Here is a 23,218-nt window from a genome sequence, read left to right as displayed (position 1 = left end):
TAAAATACATACCAACTACCATTACTAATTCATTGTCTAGCCATTTATCCTATATATTAAATGAACCTTCCTTTCTAATTTGTATGAAAACCTTGCATTCATTCATTTCATTTCAATACAAGTTCGATCATTATAGAATGTGCCTAACTTTTAGCTTAATTCTTCACTTGACAATCGGCTCGATCCAGATAAACGAAGATATACATATACCTCCTCATTTTAATCAAAAGCTACGTATACCAATCTCCTTAGAATTTGCTACATTGATTTATACATCAGGTGAAAGAAAGATATATGTTTCAGAACATGGCAATTAATTCAAGCCAGTTTCTTATCAGTGGGAACAGCAGATATGATAGAGAGCTATACGTATATATACCGTGGTGGCTGATGAGGCCTTCTAAAAGCTAAGTTTAAGGGGTGGAGAGCTGCAAATGTAGGGTACCTGAAGAGGGCTGCCTGCCTTTTGAACAATGGGGGAGATTTTAAAGAGATTTTAAGTTCAGAACCACTCAACTGTACATTTTGGATACAGGTCTCTGTGTGCAGCAACAGCAACAAGACCACGAAATTCTTTCTGAACCTTAAGCCTTTCATAGAAAACTGAACACGCGAGTGAAGTACATTTCACACCACGTTCCACGATCCCGTCTGCTCCTCCACAATGTTGGCATATCTGTAAAGAGACGAAAGTTTATGGCATTGTTAATTGTAAATTTAGAAATATATCGACTTATGAAATTGTTGAATCCAATTAACTGTCATGCAACCAGGAACCAGGTATCAAAGAGTCTAAAATTAGAAAGAAACTTCAAAAGTGTACAAATACAATAGATTCTTTATAAAGGTGTGAAAACCACTCCTTAATAGAGGCGTTTTAAAAACTTTGAAGAGAAGCCCGAAAGAAAAAATCCAAAGAAAACAATATCTCCTAGCAGTGGGCTTAGCCGGTAACAGATTAACACCCTATTTTAGAAAATCTTAGCCTATCAACCAACCTACAACAACTAAAACCAAGTTGCAAACAACTCCTAAACACTAATCCATTTTACATGTTGAGTCATATTCTATGGGTGGTTTTTGCAATTTTCTTAGAAAAATAGATCAAATATGAACGTCACGTTAGTGAAACTTCAGTAATGACAGAACTAATCAAGTAAATCTAACAGCATAGCGAAAACGGCATCATATTTTATTGAAAGCAGATTGGTGTAACCAAGGAATCCCAGAGACCAAATGTAATGAAAAAATATTGCAATGGTACTTACGGCAGCAAGGTGTTGCGTTTCACTCTCTAATTTCGAAGTTTTTCTGATTATCGCAGTGGTAGCTGCAGCTTCATTTTGTAGACACTGGTTGCATAAATTAGATGAGGTCTGGACTAACTCGCCACATAGTATACAATGCTTAGATAGGTAGTAATAATCAATTCGGGTCCGATTAGGATTCGCAGCTGATAAGGGTTGTTTAAAAAACACTTCCCTGACTGGACGAGGCATCTCCGAAAACCATTGATTTAAGTTGGCTCCAACAAGACCGAAAACTCTTTGCAGGGCAGGTATTATTTGTTTGTTGATGTAATATAGGCAGTTCAATCTGTAGGGGGAATCCACGGCTAAAAGGTCCATTGGATCAACAACCATATCGGCAAGGCGAGCTCCAGGTTCCCTATAAATTACAACATAAGGAACTCGTTCTCCATAACGCGGTTCTGCCCTTGGATCAATCCTCATTGCCTTAGTGGCCACAATTGCTGCTGGTGGAAGTGAGGATGGACCCCTAGTACGATATGTACCTAGCCGTATCTCCTTTGCAAAGACAAAATCTTGAATTGAAACCCTTCCTGAAAGAATCCGCTTCCATTGGCGCTGCAAATATGTTTTGATCTGTGCATTGAAAAACAGATTAAATCACCCAATCAGGTAGTTGTGAAATTCATCATTATATGAAAAATGAGCAAAACAAGTAATTCTAAGCTCGCTTGAAGTTTTAGATATTGCGTTCCCTCAAAGAACAAACAATGCAGTGCTCTCAAGTCTCAACAGCAGTTAAAAGCAATAAAAAGATATGATCTAATAGTTACATTATCCAACAATTAATTTTATAGAAAGCAACAGGTGGAGAAATGCACCTCCGAAATATCCTGATGTTCAAAGAAAAGCCTCAATGACTGCTCCATTGTCTTTGCTACAGCTGCACAAGTATCTCTCCGTACAGTTTCAATGCCTTTAGCATCAAAAGTGGGTTCAATTTGTTCAGGGCTCTCAAAACTGTAGCCCACATAGCGCTTCTTAGTGAGAAGGAAGCAAGGGGCATAAACTTTCTCCATCTTGAGTGTAACTGGATTGGGATTCATTGCAGTGATTGCAGATGCAATTTCCTGGCCAATGCCCAAAGCCTGTTTAACCGTACGTCCCTTTAGAAGAACAAACATGCTGCATGAAAAGGAAAAGCAGGCGCTTAAACCTAAAAGGTCCTTCAACAAAATTCCACTTCCCACTCTAATTAAGAATGCTAAATCTTGGGGGCATGCTTGAAAGTTAGTCTTCATATGTGTACATATATATGTGTGTGTGTGTGTGTATATATGTGTGTATATATGTGTGTCTATATATATATACATATATACGCACACACACGTGTATAAGGCTTACAAACATGCATACATCATTGATAAATTTGTTACTTCCTCAAAGCTCCACACAAGACATATATGAATATTGATTACATGCTGCAAGCTCAACACAGTTAAACTCGTACTGGTTGAAATTAATTAGATATCGTACCTGTCAGTATCCCCATAAATAACTTTAGCCTTCCATTTCTCTTGTAAATTAACAAATGAGATTGCATTTTCTAGTGTACGGCGGCCACACTGAACAATACTATCGGCAAGCTCAGCACAAGGCATACGACCACTAAAACCAGCTGCTGTATAACCATATGTTACGTTTGCTATCAGCTTCAAAGCAAGCTGTCTTGCATTAAACACCTGAGAAGCGTAACAAATCACTGACTCAGCAATGCACTCATAAGGAACGATCAACAGGCACTAATGATATACGATAATCCAAGACAGCAAGGCATTTTACGTACACTTCATAAACTGAATGACACGAAGGCAATGTTGAACTTAGTTGCAAAAAACAAAACAAACAAACAAAAAATAGTTAGTATGAAATAAAGATAAAACTAAATAAAAATTAAATAATCCAAGCTTTTTCAATTTTTTTAACGTATGCTGTCTGATATCATTTATTCAAGAACTAACTTACAAATCTCTTACAAAGTAATAATTAAAATTTGATGTATTTAAGAAATTTCAATTACTAAATTAGTCAAGGTACTATTTCATACATGAGTTCCAAATAAAAAATCACAACCAAATAAGGCTAGATGTACATTTGTAAACTAGTAACTAGGACATAAATTAAAGGTTTTCAATCACATCTGTTTTTCATGTACATGACTGATCACGTACTGGAAAAACAAAAATGCATGTTATGCATAATACAATCGATCAACATTTATAAAATCTTATCCTGTTCACATATAAAAATAGTTTTTCAAATATTATAAGGGTAAACACAAAAACATCAATGCATTTATAAATTACTACTAACAGAAATGATCTGAAAAATAATAGACTACTGTAGTCTGAAATAGCCATACCCTCTGAAGAACTTTCTGTGATGGAGCCAGCTTTTTCATTGCCTGTTTCACCATGATTCTAGTCGATAATATCTCCTCCAGAAGACGAGGCAATATACCTTTACGAACCTGAGGAATCAGTTGGGAACAAAGCACTGATGTCAATATTTTCATTCCCCTATAACATAGAATCTATCCATTCATGATAGGCAAAAAAACCCAAGGCTGGATTTACTCATCAGAACAATAATTAGAAAATGAGAATCATTCTTCTTTCTTAGTTTTTTTTCATCTTTATTCATCTTTACTTTTGCAATGAGTTTCATTGTGAAAAAAAAAATGATATAATAAGTAATAATTCAATAATAGCAGCAACAACAAGAATAATGTTAAGACAGATTTTTCTTTATCCGAACTCTAACAAAGTATTAGTATATGCATATTCAAAATTTTAGTCCATTTCTACATTAACTCATTCCAATTGATTTCATTTTGAGTCTCCTCATTCTCATGCCCACTAAGTTTTTCTTTTTAGAGAAAGCAAATATTTTGTTGATGTATGAAATATTACGAAAGAGATGGGGTAAAGACCTGAGAGCCAAAAAATGGAGTTACAAAAAAGTCATCCATTTGACCAAAAATATGGTAAGACTAAAACCAGAAAAGGGGGTAATATTTACACCAATACATAACCATTAATAGGACATTGTTAAAGAAGGTTTTGTAAGTTGATTTGGTCTTATTGAACGCTTGCTGGTTCCTCTCCAGCCATAGGTTCCAAAATAAGGCCTTAGCAATGCTCAACCTCATGCCTACTAAGTAAATGAGACCTTAAAGATCATTTGGAAAAAAATAAATAAAACAAAACAAAATGATGCTTGCTTACGTCAAAAGAACTTCGATCAATGACCTCATTCATGGTAGAAAGGAAGATATTAAACTAAAATCTAACAAAGTTAATATACTTTAGTATAAAATTCTTTTAATGACATTAGAAAATTGTGATCGTATAGAAATTTAGATCTGTTACACCTTTTCTTTATCTTGAATCCAACATAATATTAGTAAACACAATGTTAAAAGTTAGGTAAATTAATTTTATTCTCCTCATTCTCATGCCTATGAAGTAAATGAGACCTAAAAGATCATTGCAACGAAAAAGAAACAAAACAAAACCAAACAAAAATGATGCTTGCTAAGGTCAAAAGAGTTTCTATCAATAACCTCATTCATGGTAGGGAAAAAAACGTTAAACCAAATCTAATGCAATTAATAACTATAGCATAAAATTATTTCCGTGTTAGAAAGTAGTAATCATATATAAATTTAGATCTATCAGCAAAAAGTATTATTTAGGTCTGTAGAACCCCCTGCAATATTCTTTATTTCTCATATTATCATGTTCTTTATGTTCCATATTGTCATATAAAGACATTTTCAGAGATTTACCTTTGGTGGTACGTACATCACACCATTAGGAGTGAGCAGTATCTGATCTTTCAGTTCCTCAAGAACCTGTCGTTCCGGTGAATATGAAATAACTCCTAGTGTATTAACCTTTGAAGGAGCTACTTTGCCCAAGCACGTACAAAAGCATAGGTTGTAAGCAATTATCATGGATGGATAAAGAGACTGGAAATCTAAAACTACAACAGGATCAGCATAAAAACCAGACTCAGGTTCCATCACAAGTGGTAGGCACTCCATTGCAGGTTGAGAAGCGACCTAACAAAAATATATTCATATGGTTAACTCAACTACATTCATTCGTCAAAGAAACAAAAAGGCATTTGTAAGAAAATTAATTGTAGCTAACAGAATGCACCAAAAAGAAAATAACAAAAATAATAGTTAGAAAAGACGAGGAAACTCCCAGTGTGATGGGACCTGATTCATTTAAAAACAAAGAAACAAACATATAATTACAAATAATGTTATCCATGATGGAATCCTGATTATAAACAAAAGGAAAGATAAAAAAAATAAAAAAAAATAAAAAAAAAAGCTGATAGAAAAACTGATAAGCCATGAAGGCCACAAAGCGTGAAAGAACTTTTGGGTGATAATTTTGTAATGAAATTGACCTTGACATCATTCCATGCAAATTAACGGAAAACGAGTGAGAGAGAGAGAGAGAGAGAGAGAGAGAGAGAGAGAGAGAGAGAGAGAGAGAGAGAGAGAGAGAGAGAGAGAGAAAAGAAAATTAAAAAAAAAAGAAAAAAGCACGTATACATAGTCAGATATCTGAGTATGTAAACAGATAAATCGTTCAGCATCAAATATGCAAAAAGAAATACTCAAACAACAAATAAAATATTTACATATTTCACCAATCAATTCTTATACAACATGATTCCAAGTAATAAGCAAGAAAGAATTAACCAAACAATAGTCAATAATCAGCATATCCAAAAAATAACATAGCCAAATTTTATATAATATAACCAACAACAAATTCACATGAAAATAGATCTCTGGTTGCCCTCAGGAATGTATTCCCCCCCTGCAAACCTGGTATAGTGATTACGAAAAAGAGGGATGGGCTCAGCTTCAGTTTCATCTTCTCTAACTAAAATTATTGCCAATATATATTGGGAAAAAAATATCATTTAACGATGATATTGATGAGATGTATACTAACAAATAATCACAAACCACACCTTGGATAAAAACTTTTACAAAGTATGAAAAATAATCATAAAATAAGCCTTATTACAATTTCCTACATTATCAAAATTATTCAGGGAAGAGCAAGTGACCATCAATTCAGACCTGCAAATTCCCAGGGGAGACTGCCAGATAGTTTTGACTATGCGCCAATCTTAGTAACATAGATTCGACACGATGTTGCGAGCCTCGAGATAGAACAGAAAAAAATTCAATGCCAAACACACGAGCAAGTTCTGAAGTTCTATTTATCTGCAAGGTACAGATAGTGATATAATCTTCATCATGTGAATGAAAGAAATTGTCTATGTAAATAAATAGATCCATAAGAGAGTACTATTTGGGGATACAAACGAAAATATAAAGGAAGGATAAGAGAGAAAAAGATGACGTTAAACCCAAAACAACAAACCAATCAAAAACCAACGAAGCCAAACTTTTAATACTCTTCAGTTTTGGCAATATTTTCTATACTGTAAACATAGGCGAAGGCAAAATGAAAAAGCCTCTCAGAAAAATAAATACAAGAAGTAAAAAATTAAGAGATGGAACTAATTATTTTAAATCAAAGAAAGAAAACTACCAATCTAAGAAGCAAAAACCCAAAGGGACAAACTCAATAGCAAGATTGTAGTCATTCTCCCAGTTGTCTTCTACGCACTAATAACTTCTCCTATTCCTTTCTAGTCAAAAGTATCAAAAACTACCAAGAAACTGTCCACCAAAGGAAGCATTCTTTATCACAGAAGGAGGGCTAAGATTTATCCATTAATATGTCATGAAAAAAGGAAACCAAAAATAAAAACTAAAAAGTAAGCCGTCCTATCTCCTATCATATGAATTGATAGATTCAAGAAAATGGGGCACTTAAATTCATATTTTCTTACTAATACTCTTATTTCTACAATAAACGGTTTAGCTAATTAACATTTTCATACAAGTTAGGCGCCAAAATTGTTGCAAGATGAAGAAAGCCAAAATAATTAAAAGGTAGTGTTCTCCACGGAATCTAGTTTCGGATACAAAATGACTTGTCCTGCCAACGGGAAAATATACTTTTTCCAATGTTTCCACTTTCAGTTACAAAGATAGTTTTCCACCGGGCTTGTATAGGATATACATGCTACATGATCCACAAAAGTTGAGAACATATAATGAACTGTTTTGAAAGGCACCCCTCTCCAAATGCACATGAAAAGGAACTCCAAAAACTTGGTAGTAGTAGAAAATAGAAGTTACTTGGCAAGCCTATACAGTAACCAACCTACATACATATGTAACTACATGATGCTATCATACTTAATGAAAAGAAGATCAAAATACCATATCGAGCTGATTCATTAGTTGAAGGTTCAACTTTGCTCTTTCCATCACATATTCAATGCACCGGAATCTTGCTTTTTGAGGACCACTGTTAAACCATTGTGTTAATACTCTATGATGGATGTAAGGAAATTTTCGTTTCAAAACAGCTTCCGTAACAGCTTCAAGCGTGTACAGATTAAGCTTAACTTCATTGCGCATAAGCCTCCATATATTTAGAACAATCCTACCACCAATATGGATTCCACTGGCATGTGTTCGACCCCATTCATCCTCAATTATCATATCTTCTACTGCAGCAGAATCAGAATTTACCAACTCAGAAACCAGGTTTTCTGGAATTTCAGTGTGAGTATTTGAATCTCCATCCAATATCTTGGTTTCATCGGGTGTCCTAGATATCTTATTTAGTAAACTTATACCAAGCTGAGAAGCTCTCTCTGCCAAATATCCAAGAGAACTACTTTGAATATCCCAGCCAATCAAAATATCTGGGTCGGATAAATATATAATTTTCATAAAACTTTGAAATAAAGACTTCTCTTCATGATGAACCAAAACTTTGTAGTCAATCCCATCACGATTTCTGGAAAAGAAATGAGACATTACCACACCAAAATAAAGAGCGTGTCAATAAAGGAGCGGACATCCAAATTATAACATTTTTACTTCTAGAAATTAGCTGATTTTACAACTAGGAAGATTTACACATTGTGCATTAGGTAACGACCACTGGACAGCAAGATACGCACCCAGCATTTTCTCACAAACACCAAAAAAAAGAAAACAATACAAAATGTCTCACAAACACAAAACCAAATGACAGAACAAAATAGATACAAAGGAGAAATGCATATGTGCACTATCTTAACAAGTAGATAGCATAATATTTGGAATATCCAAATTCACCATAAATACAGAGCTAACAACAAAGGCATAGTGGTTCAAGAGTAAAATTTCTCATTGTGGTCATAAATATCATACCTCTTAGACGAACCAATGTTAGTACACAAAATTAAAACAACATCGACAGCAGGGCCACTATCATTCTGAATTGCAAGAGCTATCATCTTGACGGCATCAAGTCGAGGATCAGGCCTAAGATCACCCCTACATTCTGCTTGAACCTAACAACCAGAGCCAAGTATGAGGTAATTAAAATAAAAACTTTTAAGTCCCAAAAAAACATGAAAATGTTTTAATTGAGCACAAATTTCCTATAACCAAGCAAGATCCATAAGATCTTTTTCCTAAAAACCTATTCATTGGGTGACCAAGAAAAATTAGAATATTTTCTAAAAAGTAGCAAAATAGTAATGAAAGACATACTAGCAGCAAAGAAATTAATTATATAGAAAGGAAAAGGTACCTAAAAATGAAAAATGGAAAATGAAAAATGAGAAAATAATCTGATGTAGCATCTTGCCGTTTTTTGTTCTTTCTCGGGTGACTTGCCTAGTTCTTGAATGTTCTTTGGCCATGGCTTTACTTTCTTTGTTTAACTTCCGTACAGTCTTTTTACCTTACAGTAAAAGGATATTGGCATTATATTTTCTAGTGCTTTCTTGTACTAGCTTTTACCCTGTGGTAATTGGGTTATTTAGCTTGCAACTTGTTGCTCAGCCCTATAAGGCTGCTGTATTCTTTTTCAGGTCAGTGAAGACTTTTGTGAAGTTTTGAAAACTTGAGTGTGTCATAACTTGTATTTCGCAGCTTGAGTAGGAAAGCTAAGATAATGTTGGGTTAACTCAGTCAGAGATATGATGTGGGACATTTGGGGATGACAGATACTCTACAGCTTTCGTTGAAAAAGATTAGAGTGGTTCAAAATTTTGATTTTATCAAGTTATCAGCAGCTTTAAGGTGTGGTCTTCTTAAAGGTTTCATCAATCATTCTTTTCCTGATATTTATAATTTGTGAAATTCTTTTCTGAGAAATCAGGGTTGGTGGTTGAGTTGGAAAGTCGTTTTTCAAAGCTATTTGGGAGATTTGTGCCTTGTTGAATTCTTTTCGTTTTTCTGGTTAGCCCTATAAGAAGAAGAAGAAGAAACCCCCTCGCGTCTGAGCAAGTTTCTAAGCTATTAAAAACATGAGCCAAAATGTCAAGAATGGCTCCCAATAGACAAGTACAAGAAAGATATCAAAACGAAGAGGCTACCAAGACCCACTGAATTTCCTGAAGAAAAGATATTCGAACTCCATGATGGAAAAAAGGTAATCCAAGTTCCAATCTATAACATGGAAGGAATAAAAGAGTATTTCAACATCTGGCGCTACCTGAAATAAGCACATTTTCAAACTTCCATTGTACAAATGAAAAGGGCAAATAAATGTAAAGAATACCTCAACGCTCAACAATGTTAATTGCTGCACACCTCCAACGCTTGCAGGATCACAAAACCCAATTTGGCTAAGAGGAGTATCTTTTGATATCTCATCTGGGCCAGAAATTTGAGATATATCTTGTGAAAAACTCGTTGAAGCTTTTACTTTTGCTGTAAGTCCTCCACTTTTGACTGGTTCTACATTTTCATGGAAAGAGGTTTCATCCGCAGATGAGTTAGTCAGGCCTCCATGATTTACTATATGACTTGTATGAGATGAAGAACCAGGTTGAGGCAGAGGCTTGTCCGGATCATCAACTAAAGGTTTTCCTGAGTTGATCCTGAGAGCTGTAAATGAAGTACTAAATAAGCTATTTAAAGATTGAACTTCCTACAAAAAAGTTAAAAATTAATTTTCCAATTAATCATGAAGGATCTACTTGCATTAGACTTGTCAACCTAGTAGTTAGTTTCTAGACCTACAAAACAAAAACCCAGAGAAAAACCCAAGAGAACAGAGAACAAAAAAAAGGATAAAAATGGCCAGTTGAGTTCTGGTTATCACCTCTCTGTTCACTTGATAGCCACTGACGAACACTATCTGTAGAAGGAGGTGACTTTACATGTGTTAAAATATACATGAAAGAGCCATCATTTCGATAGTGAATGGGAACACCCATGACAGCTTCTTTCAGAGAACTGGAGCCATAGTCTTCAAAAATATCTTTTTTGTCTCTGGGTAGAAAAAATGGCAAAAGATCATCCAAAGCTCTTCCTGAAGAAAATGAAGGTTACCAAATAGTCAGTACCATTTATCAATAGTCAGGACCATTTCAGCAAGCAAAAGTTGGTCAAAGCTCCTGTTATTTAAATTTATTGCTTCCAAGGGAGGAAGGGAAACGTAAAATCAGTGACACTTGAAGTTCCCAACAGAAATAAGAAATAAACTAAAAAAAGATGATAAAGCCTGCACTTCTACCCCAAAGGGTAATCATCCTCATGAAAAAAATTGAACTAGGAAGGTAAAGACGAGTATCAACACCACATACATAAAGAAAATAGAATTTTAACCTGTTCTCTCTTCAGGATCTTTTTTATCCAAAGGAGCAAGTTTCCTTGACAGGATAGACGTATTTGAAGTGTTTATAGGTTCTTTGTGCATCAACTCCGCATTTGGTGGCTTTATGCGGGTAGTCATACCAATTGATAATATTTTCTCACGATCAAAATCGGCAACCATAGATAGAGAGTGGCCAAGCCCAGACAAAACAGCATACTCTTTCTGTTTTCTATCATTACTATTCTGATTAACCAAAAGAAATCTTCTTTTTGTACATGGAGCCAAATAATCCTCGTATGCATATTGTACGGAAGGCATGATCTCATGAACATCAGCGTCACTCATACCAGAATTAGATTTCTTGCTAGCTAAAGTCTGACAACCACCAAGAGAAACAGGACCTAGGCCTAGGGTCTCTGACTCAGAAAGCCACGGATCAAAGCACATTTGACTAGGACCTGTAACTGTCTCAGATCCAGGGATTTCTCCTACATTTGGTGAACTAGCCTGCACTAAGCCATCACAGCCATCTACAAGCGGCAGTTTACCATACATGGAACTGTCAGAATAAGTAGACTTATTCTCATAAAATATGTCAGAACTAGCATTTTGATTAGTTAAACATGGCATCAAATGGGAAGAATCCTGAAATCTCAAGTTATGCTCATTGGTTTGCAACACTTTAGAATCCAAGCCTCTTGACCACACTTTTTTTTGCCTACCACCAACAGTAACATTTTTAGCTTTACCATTTCCACAGTCAAGTTGCTCATTTCGATAGTGACGCTTCCTCCTCATCAAATCACGTACAGAACATTCTACAAAGGCATTGCCTTCCCTGGAGGTATATGTACCCGTGCCTTCAATTTCTACTGTAACATCCCTCTGTCCTCCCTCTTCTTTAGAAAAGCAACTGATGAACCCAGAATCTCTAGTCAAACTTGCACATATATCAGGCCTGCAAGAATTGACACGTGTTGAATCTGTATTCACTTTCTCAGCCTCCTGAAAAGGTAAAGAGTCCCATAATGATTTTTCTTTTTTATGGCTGCAAGTATCTGAATCAATGCCATGCAACACCACAAGTTTGGAAGATCTTTCATTCTCCATGTATAAATCTCTATCAGGTGAGTTTTCAGTCGACCCTCCACAAGGAGTGAACATATCATCTGCAGCACCATCAAGTTGGGGAATAGTTTCTTCAGAAGAAGACCTGAAAAGATGCTCATCATCGGGACAACATTTTCTCTTGTTAAATACCTCAAATTCATCTAGATCTTCAACTGAATCGAGAATGTCTTGACACTCCTTTTGAGACTCAGAACCATAATCCTGGCTAGCTCTCTCTAGCACTTGATCCATGTTTGCTGCAGGCAACAAGGGCCCCAAAATTGTCTCACAAAGAAGTTCATCGTCGGAATTAATATCTTGTGCAGCCTGAGAAGTAGCTAGCCATCTCAGGAGGCCTAGTGCCTCCTCGTCGACAACCTGAAAATATGAATATTCCAAAAAAAAACATTTAACACCCAAACATGGCTAACATCAGAATAAAATCAAATATTTGGTTCAACTGAATGTATACTAAAACCCACTATTACAATCACTTTTTATCATCTCATCTTCCAACCACTAACCAAATAGAATTCAGCTCCCACAGAACTTCGTCTTCATGTTCTTCTTCTTCTTCTTTTCTTGAGAAAATTCTTATATATTTCATCATATAAACTTAAATTATATTTTAAGCAAATGCGAGAGAACCAATGTTTGGAAAATCCATACCCTTCAATAACTTTCGATAAAGAATGTTTTTCTTTGGACCAATTTTCAAATTTAACTGAATCCCCAATTAATTTCCTTTTCCATCGAATAGTAATCCAAAATCATAACCAGTAAACTTCAATAACGTCTTATCAGCCAAGAAAGGGTAGATGATTAGGCTTGCTTCAAAATAATGTTCGAAAGTTCAATGAATTTCGTTCCAAAAATTGTGATAACAAAATCTTGAGACCAAAGAGAGCTGGCTAAAATCAACTTCTACTACTTCCTTTTCTTTAAAACACATACTGAAGAAGAAATCTAAAGCTTACTCAAAAAACTGCAAATTGTCATTTGCCCTAAACAACCTTTGAATATGTCCTCGCTATCTTAGCATATATCGTCTGTAATTCACTTTTTTCCTTAGGAACATCTACTACTCCAATGAAGGCTTCTTTAAAGAAAGTACTTCTTTTCAAATTTCAATAAAAATTCCCTTCTCATTTCACAAAAAACCAGTCATCCTTTCATATTGGACAAGCTGGAACACAGAGTGTCTTCCAACCCTTGTTGGAGGCCAAATGGCACTTTCAAGAAACCATCCTTGTTAAGACCTGAACTTGGACAAATGAAAAGTACCAGAGGGATCTCTATCTTTCGTGAGGAATTTAGAAGCAATCGGCATATGCAAAAAGATCTTTAGAAAAATTTCTCAAAACAATGGAGATGAGAGAGAACTAAAGGGAATAGCTATTTAAATGTCATACAAACCCAACTCCCGACGTCCATGATGAGAGAAAGATGCTAAGCAATACCAATCAACTTAGAATTCAAAAAAATGGACAAAAAACTAAAAACTTGATCTAAATGGATGGAAAAACGAACTCCGGCTGAAAAACTAGGAGGAAGATGAGAGGAGAAAAGGAGAGAAGAAAGAGCCTTTACCTTACCAAGCTCCTTACTATGAGGGGGTTTTCTGTCCCTACCCTTTACAAACTCAACTCATTCCTTCTCGAATTAATATTAATAACTACTTGTTGGGTCTCGTGAAACTTTCAAACCCACAAGTCCAAGCAGTGTTAAAGTATTGTAACTCATTGGCTGAAGCTTTTGAATTCAATGGTAATTTAACACCTTAGTACACTTTGAGTATCTAAAGTATAATAACAAATGCATTACTTATGTCAGAGCAGAAAGTAACATAAAAATTTATATATCAAGTGTAAAATCTTCGTGACAATTGACATCTAAGCAAAAAGAGAGATCCCCCAACAACAAGAGCAAAAGGCTACCTTGGGAGTTACTTCAACTTCATCCATAGACAATCTCGGAACCATATCATCTCCTTCAATCAGCATTTTGTCATGATCTTCGAATGAATTTGGGTCAAATGAGTCCAAATTAGTTCTGCCAATCTCCATAACGTGTTTCAAAGGCTCGCCATCAGAACATCCTAGTCCAATTATATTTGCTTCATTAGCTGAAGATGTCAATGACTGCACCAACCTTTCATCTTTTTCAAGTGGAGTTAACACTGATGGACATTTTGGTCTCTCATATAATTCAGTCATTTTTTTCTCATAGTCCATACCAATTGAGAAAGTCTCCAAAACTTCTTTTGGCAATGGTTTTCCAGGATCAGGTGGCACTGGTGCCTCCTGCAGCCCCGTTCTTCTATGTTCCTCCTGGGATATGGACAAGAAGACACTTCACTGAACAAGAATGTACACATACCAACTACATTTTACAACTAAAGACTCCATCATACAGTGTTTGCACGTTAGCACATAAATGTAGCAGCACAATAGAAAAAGAATAAAGGACGGGACAATATCAAACCTCCCAAATCGATACAAGCGATTGAACCATTTTCACATCTGAATGGGTTTGAGAAAAAGATGTATATAGTTTAGAATGTTGATTGAGAATATCTGCAGATCAAAATTTTTGAAAGCCTTAACATCGCAAGGAAATAAATGATTTATGAGGAACCCTACTACTACAACCGTTAAAAGAAAGTATTTTCACGTCAAATTTAAGTACGAAGCCAAATGAACCTTCTACGGCAGCATCTCCCTCAAGTTCGCAAACACTTCGACGTTTACAGAGATTGATTCCACCGTCATCCAATGCATCCATTGCAGTAGGAGATTTCCACATCCAATCTGTTGGAATTTTAGAAGATATCCATACTGGTGAAGTTGATGCTGCATCATTACTTGGATCTGCCTAATGAAATTGCCAAGGGACGCCCATTATTTGCATAATCAAGACATGCAATCATGAAAATTGTAATAGTTAATGGGGGAAAAGAAAAAGAAAGAAAAAGGACAAAGGAGACCTCGGAATCAGAAGGCATGCAAGTTGGATTGTCCATTCCATGATTCTCACTCACGTACTGTAAAATGTGATTTAATTTTTTCCCTGGAGCATCTGGTACTGGATGACGGAACTTCAATTTCATTAGATGCAGAAGACCCATACCATATAAATTATAGTCAACCTAGAAGAAATAGTAGTTCAGAACCAAAAAATCAAGAGAGAACACCAATAAAGATTTAAAAAATAACACTTCCAAAAGTACCTAATGAATTGAATGGTTAACTGTTGCATATCACCCAAATATTTATTGGGAAAATATGTATTATACAGAACAAAGAGCAAAGCAATGTAGTAATACCTGCATTTCTAAAACAAAATATGATAACCTCAAGAAAAAGATGGCTATGACGACCACAGCAAAATAGAAAGCAAACTCACAGATGAAAATACACCAACTGAAGATGTGTACCTCAAAACAATCAAGTAATATAATTTTCAATATGTGTGATAAGCAAAGTGCTCAGAGTAAGTAATAAAAATGGGGGAAAAGCAATGTAGGACAATTACAAAGTGGGCACTATTAGCCGGAAGCTAGTTCAGTACCCGATACTTCAAAGTAGTTTTGAGTAAATTATTGTTATAAAACTATTCTCCAGCCTTGATGAGAACGAGATAAAAAGCTAATGGAAAAATCAAGCTAACAACTAGACTAGACTACTAATCACAAAGTAGCTTAATGTATTTAACATTATACTTATTTTGGAACTCATAAAGCTACTCACAAGGAACTGCAGGACAAATGGTATGTGCGATTCATAAGGCTGTAAAATCTTTTCGAGAACGGCACCATTCTGGACAAAGAAAAGGAGTAAGTACAGTCACAAAACACAGATCTTCCAAGCTGCCTACAAATGAAACAAGCAAAACATCTACATGGTAGTATTGAACACTTTGGTTAAGTTTATGGTGAACGAGCCAAACTCTAGGCTTCAACGAAGTAGAAACAGGCAACAACGAAAATATTTTAACACACAAATACTTGAAATCAACATTAGAAATCAAATTTTAACATTAAAAAATTATTTAGAAAGTTTCTAAATTATTTTTAAAAAGAAAAGTAGACAAAGAATTAAATTCTCAAAAGGAAAGCTCAAAACTTAGACAAAATAAAGTATTCTTATCGAAAATTAATTAGACTGGAAATTGATTTACATATTTATTGAGAAGTGCAAAATTGTTTAGATATGATCCTTATTGTGCATCCAGATCAATTGAATGAGAAATTATAAACTCAACTTGTTCATAAAAGCTGAAAATGAAAATATTTAAAATATTCAAATAAAATTAAAATAATATACAAAATATTAATCAATTAATGAACGTAATTAGAACTAGTTTTGAATTATAGCAACCAGAGATAAAATTAGTGAGAAAGATTACTGTCACCGCCATTGAAGATACAAGTTAAAAAATAACCAAGTTTCTATTCTCAAACTTCTTTTCATTAATAGCATCGATATCAAAAGTTTAAGCTCTTGATATAGTTTGTAATTTCTAAGACAACACATATTTTCTCTGCAAATCCTCACACTGACAAAATATTGCGCTAAACAAATCATTATCCGTTACTGAGAAACAGATGTTATTGCAGTATCCACCATCCAATTTAGCATGGAAAACAACAGTAAGATGATAAATATGAATGGCTGCAGAGTCAAACTTCAAAAACTATACCAGCAGAAGATTTGCAGCACGGGTGATATCTTGTGGATGATATCTAAATTATTGTCAAAGCATTCAATCACAGGTTGCAGATCATTAATATGGGCAGGATGGCCCATCAAAAACAATATAGCATATGGATAAAACAAAACTCAGTTTCACGTGGATACAAATATATCTTCATAAAAAGCTCCTCTGATGAGTGGTAACCATAAAGCTTCTTCGCTCGAACAAGATTATAACCATGTACATGCTGTCTCTTAGAACCAGAATTGCCTTTCAGCTTCAAAACTCAAACAGAACCAAAATAACACGAGGGATTAACATATATGTGAGACGAAGGATAATCCTCTAGTTGTCCTAGTGAAGACTACCTTTAAGGCTTTTTCAAGTGCAAGTGACACATCGTTCGCAAAAGCTTCTCCTATACAAAATTAAAATATATAAGCTACAGTAGCATCATAGGATAACAGTGGCACAGATTCAACAAAGATTCAAGCAGGTGCATGAAAATATAGCATGCTGTAATAGCCATTATTTAATTACAAAAGAATTTTTTTAAAAGAAATTGAGATCCTATACCTGTAGTTCAACAAGCTAAATCCTAGATTAGTTTCAAAGTGTATTTTGAAACTAATTCATCCTACAATCTCTTGTAACTGCTGAGCAGTGCTCAAATTAGCATTAATTTCAAAGTATATGTAAAATAACTAAATAAATACATGTCTTTTACAATTAAGTATATAAATAATAGCTAAATTTTATCTGGAAAGTAAAGTAAAAACAAATAATATGATATCTAACAGTAACATATTCATTTAATAGGCTTGATAATCAAAATAAAACTATAATCACATTCGTGAGTTGCATACCTTTGCCTTGCAACTGCAATGAAATCTCTGAGCACGGCACATATAAATAGGGTAAAACCTACAAGGAACATCATTTCAAAACATGGACGCTTGCATGCATACATACACGTGCATATAGAATTGTACGTATACGCTAAAAATTGGTAGTTGATAGATTGAAGAAAAATGACTTGGTCGATTATATGGTAAATAGTGCCATGCTGACCAGGAAATTTATATTACCAAAAAGATAATAATGACAATAAGAAATTTGAGGCTTTACAATAATAACCCGTTACCATCTCTTTTGCCCAAGAAGCTTACGTAAGCATAAGATAAATCTTGGATAAAAAACTAACACATGAGCGTAAGAAGAATACCATGTCTTAAAAAAACAAGCATGATCTTCAAGATTGACTCAACATTGCAACCGTGTCAATTGGGAGTTACAAGTTTCAAAATCTAATCTTGAGGGAAAAGAAGTTTTTGTTTCAAATGGAGAATGCGGATAGGGCATTGTCTTTAGTCATCCAATTTTTTTTTTATCTTAATGAGGGTCGGATTCATTAATGTGCTAATTCCTTTTCCCTTTTTCTTTTATTTTTTTCCCCTATTTGTGATTTCGTGGAGCCATTGGCTAGATAGGAATGGTAGAAGAGAGGTCTTTGGAAACGATGTGACCCTTTATCAAGTTCAACACCTTTCTCTGGGCTACAGTCTCAAAAAAAACTAATATAATTTTCCATTGAGTTTAATTATCTAAGATCGGTGTGAGATCCTACATCAGTTGGAGAGAGGAATAAGCGTTCCTTACAGGGGTGTGGAAACCTCTCCCTAATAGACGCGTTTTAAAACCGTGAGGCTGAAGGCAGTACGTAACAGGCCAAAGCGGACAATATGTGCTAGTGGTGGGCTTGGGCTGTTACAAATGGTATCAGAGTTAGGCATCGGGTGGTGTGCCAACGAGGACATTAGCCCCTAAGGGGGTGGATTGTGAGATCCCATGTTAGTTGGAGAGGGGAACAAGCATTCCTTATAGGAGTGTGGAAACCTCTCCCTAATAGACGCGTTTTAAAACCGTGAGGCTGAAGGCAGTACGTAACAGGTCAAAGCGGACAATATGTGCTAGTGGTGGGATTGGGCTGTTACAAATGGTATCAGAGTTAGGCACCGGGTGGTGTGCCAGCGAGGACGTTGGGCCCCTAAGGGCGTGGATTGTGAGATCCCATGTCGGTTGGAGAGGGGAACAAGCATTCCTTATAGGAGTGTGGAAACCTCTCCCTAATAGACACGTTTTAAAATCGTGAGGCTGACGGCGTTACGTAGCGGGTCAAAGTGGACAATATCTATGCAGTGAGCTTGAGCTGTTACAATTTGAGCTTCTTTTTCTGTATCGTTAGTCGTATTCTTTCATTTCTTATCAACAAAAGCTCAATTTTCTACCATTGCAAATGCGTACTCAAATGCTTATTCAAGACTCAGTAGAAGAGTTCCGGCCTTACTCCATGAACATGGACGCATGTTTTCTGACCCGCCGGAGTCGAACCATATATTCTCAATATAGGAACCTCGTTCACCTTCCCGCCTTCAAATTAAATGATACGAAAAATATGCATTAGTAAACCCCAAAGCTAAGTTTGCACTCGTGCAAGATAAAGGGGATAGTATATATATATATATATATAGCAAATAATGTGTACGATCATGTTTTACACTCTCCTTAATCAAGTTCAACAAGTTGCACAGTTGAGAACAAGCAGATAAAAACAGAGTATAGACTCTCTCCCCCGTATCATTATCAGCATTGACTTCACATAACAAAATTCACATAAAGAATCCTAAACCTGTTACTGACTGCCAAATCTGAAAATCAAAGAAAACCCATGGTCGATACGACAGTGTATAAACTAAGCAAGTGGTGCATTGAGCTTTCAAAACTTCACTGAATTTCTCATTACCCTCAAATGACTGCAACCAGCCTTATTTATAAGGCTGAAAGTGGTAGTTGCAACCTGATTGACCCAGTAACAAAAGGGAAGTGAAGTTTACCTTGGAAGCTACTGTAGGATACGCCGAGGCCTGGAATTGGAGGCGCAAGGTAGTAATCGATGGAGACGATCCGAACACTGAAGATACTCGATTCTGATTGCGAATCCCCCATTGTCTTACTTCCAATTCACCGGAACAAAGACAACGGTGCAGAACCAATGACTACGATAAGGGAAGAACGAAAAACCATTGATGAATGGGTAGAAGAATTTGAGTTTCGTGGGCTTCGCTGCACCAGACCGAAGAACAATTTGTTTCTCTTCGTGTTAAAATTTGGCACGAGAAAATGGCGCGGTGGCGAAGCCTTTTTATAGTGTGTAAATTCTGAAACTTCCACCGCACTCCAAAATGGAACTGAAATTGCACTATGCACCGCTAATGATATTTAATTTACAAAAATTCCCCATTATTTTAGCAAATTGCAATTAACCCCGATATTTTCTGAAAATTCGTATTCTTTCCACGTAATATATTCCTGTATTTCCAATAATGCCCTTTTGGTCACAATAAATTTCAAATTAATTATTTTGGTTGTTACAAAAACAATAATAAATTAATTTTAGATATTAAAAAAAAATTCCCACCAAAATGAACCGTTATTTTTAACTTTGTTATATTTTTAATTTTTTAATTCATTATTAAAAGTGTATTTTTTTTTTTAATTTGTACTAATAATAGCATTTTAAAGGTTAAAAAATATTATACAAACAAAAATTATTTATCTACAATATCACATTTATTTTTATTTACTTCGTCTCGTTTACTTCAAACTATATTTGATCGAATTCTTCATATTTTTTACTTTCACTTACATTAATTTGAAAAAATTTGCTAATTTATTTAAATTTTAATTTAAAAATATATATTTAATGGTTGTTTCTCATAATTACATTTAAACAAAAAATAAATGAAAATAGTTAATATCTCATTTCAAAAATACTTTTAAATTTTAAAAAATTACATTAATTTTCTTAAAACTTAAAAGTAAAATTTAATTTTGTAGTAATTCGAAAAATGAATATGAATTAAATGTAAAATTACGGTAATAACCTTAAAATATATAAACAACCTTAAGTATTAAAAAAAATAAAAATTAAACTTAAATAGTAAATTTTGTTGGTACAACAAACCATAATGAGAAAAAATGTCTTTATTTTAAACCTAAATTATATTTATTATAAGGAAAAAAAAACTGGTTTAGGATAAAATTAAATTCTAAAATTAAATTCGACATGTCGTTCGAGGATGGACTAATCAGTAATCTGTAACTTGGATGGGCCGCTCTACGCGTCCCTTTTAAAAGGAGCGGCGGCAAAGGCAAACCCAAAAACTTGGGGGTTTCGTAATTTCGTTGCTGCCTTCATGGTGAGTTTCGTTTCTCTGAGCTTCTCCGTTCCACCGGTCATTTTCAAGGTAAATTCCGCTTCTAAACGCCTTCCCTCGTTAATCACGTCTGTAGCTGCGGAATTTTCTTCAATATGTACTCTGATTCTTGTAATGTTCAACGTAACGGAGAGCTTCATTCGCGGTAGGCTGTTTAGGTTGCTGCAATCGACCTTGCTGTTTTATTCTAGCATTTGTTAGACGAATGCGTTTTTTCCGTTTCGCATTATGCTTTCAGGTGGACCGGCCATAAGAAACTGAGTTCTGAGAATTGTTTTTGGTTGGACATTTTTGTTTGGATGTCTGGAAAGTGTTTGGTGATTATCCGAGTTAAAATGGATTGATTGGGTGAATAGTTCTTTCTTCTGGAAAGATTATCGTTAGAAAATTAAGTTCTGTGAGATTATATAAGGATTAGTGAGCATGTTCTAATTTCGTTGTAATGATCGATTAATGAGCAAATTTGGCGCGCTTCATACATAGTTCCATTTCCAACTGCAATTTTTGTAAGTAGCATCTTCGAAACATCAGTCCAGTTGTGAAAATTATTATCTGAAGCTCAGTCGTTAATCCTAAAATGCTTGGAAAATGATTGAAAAAATCAGAATGGCTGTTTATTTCTCTAGATTTCAAGATTTTGATCGCACACTGACGTGTTTTTCCTACTTATCTTTGATCGATGCGTCAGGAAATGCCACCATGGAAACTGGCTAAAGTCACAGTAGTTCCAAGGCGAGCTGGAACAGGTTTGATTCTCATTTTTTATATGATCAATAATTAGTGGAAATCACAACCATTTTTTGAGTCATTTTAACTTAAAATTTCTTTAGTTACATCGTTTGTTCATCTCGCTCCCCTGTAAAATTGATCAAAACTAGAAAAGGTAATGATTGAGAATTGTACTACTAATGTAATGTAGTCTTGTACCCATTTATTATATCATAACTAGATTGAGAAAATTTTGGATTGCTGATGATATGTATTGCACTTGCAGCTTCGACGTTTGTGCTATCTTGTTGCTCAAATAAATCCATATCTATGAATTGGGAAAACTGCCATCCAGTACGGTTAACTTCAAGACCTTTTTGGGGAATAGTTTCTTCTAGTTCCAGGAATTTGGTACTAGCTGGCTACTGGGTAGGACCTGATGTTGATGACGGATGGGGATATATAGAAGCTTTTGTCGATCGGATTACTTAACTATTCAAACTTTGAATTCCATTTCTTGATTTTCTTTTGTTTACTATGTCTGATCTTAGTCGAATGCATCAGTCACTTGCTTTCTCCAAAATATCTGAAACTGCTTCCTCTTTGTGAAATTCATATCTTGTTTAGTAACTTGATTGCTGAGAGGTTAATCAGAGTTCTAGATTTAGGATTCGATCCTCATTGCCATGACAAACGAGGATGATACATACTATTAAATATGAAGCTAGCAGGGACCTGCATGGAGCTAAGAACAAGTGTCTATCATCTTCTCTCATGAATCCGAGTAAAGAGGTTAAGTGTGAGATTCCACATTGATTAGAGAGAGGAACGAGTGCCAACAAGGATGCTGGGCCCCAAAAGGGGGTGGATTGTGAGATCCCACATCGATTGGGGAGGAGAACGAAACATTATTTATAAGGGTGTGGAAACCTCTCCCTAGTAGACACGTTTTAAAACATTGAAGGGAAGCCTGAAAGGAAAAACCCAAATAAAACAATGTATGCTAGCGGTGGGTTTGGGCCGTTTATAGTTGTATGCATTTTGGAGGGTCTATTTTGTTAAGTGATAAGAATCAAAACTTTGATTGACAAGATTTGGTTGTTGCAGGCTGCTGACTATCTAATATATATCCTTTTGTCATTTGTTATACAGAAGTAGAAAGAAAATTGCCCGAGTTGCACAATTAGAGCTGCCAGCAACTCAGGGTGGACAACTACCGTGGGTTGTTTTTTTTTTAAGGTACTAAAATTCTGCAGATTTTATAGCCACCTGATATTGTAGGATCAAAAGGCTATCATTCCATAAGACTATTTGCTTTTAGTCTATCATATTTGAGTAACGTCGGGGCGTGAGAGGTCTCGAATGATAGAGACTAATTGATACAAAGTTTGTTAATGGTATT

At 35.2% G+C, this 23,218-nt stretch overlaps 2 protein-coding genes across 3 annotated transcripts; one reads left to right on the top strand and one right to left on the bottom strand.

Moving 5' to 3' along the window:
- Nucleotides 1-189: 189 nt before the first annotated feature.
- On the bottom strand, nt 190-20,052 carry REV3 (recovery protein 3). 2 transcript variants are annotated; one of them, XM_087128181.1, is made up of 23 exons: nt 19,726-20,052; nt 19,179-19,261; nt 17,698-17,755; nt 17,200-17,249; nt 16,996-17,108; nt 16,838-16,880; nt 15,886-15,954; nt 15,123-15,284; nt 14,839-15,010; nt 14,621-14,712; nt 14,074-14,466; nt 11,038-12,514; nt 10,532-10,741; nt 9,986-10,314; nt 8,626-8,768; nt 7,642-8,227; nt 6,424-6,570; nt 5,101-5,376; nt 3,673-3,780; nt 2,787-2,992; nt 2,132-2,435; nt 1,269-1,886; nt 190-676 (listed from the first exon to the last, which is right to left on the bottom strand). In XM_087128181.1, exons 1-23 carry the CDS (start codon nt 19,835-19,837, stop codon nt 503-505), a joined length of 5,925 nt encoding a protein of 1,974 aa, XP_086984307.1. In that variant the 5' UTR covers nt 19,838-20,052; the 3' UTR covers nt 190-502. The 2 variants fall into 2 exon arrangements, with proteins under 2 accessions (XP_086984307.1, XP_086984308.1); XM_087128182.1 differs by lacking the exons at nt 14,621-14,712; nt 15,123-15,284; nt 15,886-15,954; ... (4 more) ...; nt 19,179-19,261; nt 19,726-20,052 and having other exon boundaries at nt 14,839-14,977.
- A 959-nt stretch (nt 20,053-21,011) lies between these two features.
- LOC111804783 (uncharacterized) lies at nt 21,012-22,399 on the top strand. Its single transcript, XM_023689576.2, has 3 exons — nt 21,012-21,138; nt 21,797-21,854; nt 22,103-22,399. The coding sequence occupies exons 1-3, from the start codon at nt 21,088-21,090 to the stop codon at nt 22,306-22,308; spliced, it is 315 nt and encodes a 104-aa protein (XP_023545344.2). The 5' UTR covers nt 21,012-21,087; the 3' UTR covers nt 22,309-22,399.
- Nucleotides 22,400-23,218: the final 819 nt, after the last annotated feature.

The sequence above is a fragment of the Cucurbita pepo genome, chromosome 11, assembly GCF_057944985.1.
Source record: "Cucurbita pepo subsp. pepo isolate OVF chromosome 11, ASM5794498v1, whole genome shotgun sequence".
NCBI lineage: Eukaryota > Viridiplantae > Streptophyta > Magnoliopsida > Cucurbitales > Cucurbitaceae > Cucurbita > Cucurbita pepo.
Note: the sequence above shows the minus strand (reverse complement) of the source record. Positions and strands in the feature narration are given on the sequence as shown.

Excerpts from the sequence above, each read along its gene's own strand:
- LOC111804783 (XM_023689576.2), top strand. The coding sequence starts at position 21,088 with ATGGTGAGTTTCGTTTCTCTGAGCTTCTCCGTTCCACCGGTCATTTTC. Across the intron at positions 21,139-21,796 it reads TTCCACCGGTCATTTTCAAG|GAAATGCCACCATGGAAACT; the intron begins GTAAATTCCGCT and ends TCGATGCGTCAG. Across the intron at positions 21,855-22,102 it reads TCCAAGGCGAGCTGGAACAG|CTTCGACGTTTGTGCTATCT; the intron begins GTTTGATTCTCA and ends TTGCACTTGCAG.
- REV3 (XM_087128181.1), bottom strand. The coding sequence starts at position 19,837 with ATGGGGGATTCGCAATCAGAATCGAGTATCTTCAGTGTTCGGATCGTC. Across the intron at positions 17,109-17,199 it reads CACTTGAAAAAGCCTTAAAG|CTGAAAGGCAATTCTGGTTC; the intron begins GTAGTCTTCACT and ends TGAGTTTTGAAG. Across the intron at positions 3,781-5,100 it reads TGATGTACGTACCACCAAAG|GTTCGTAAAGGTATATTGCC; the intron begins GTAAATCTCTGA and ends CTGATTCCTCAG.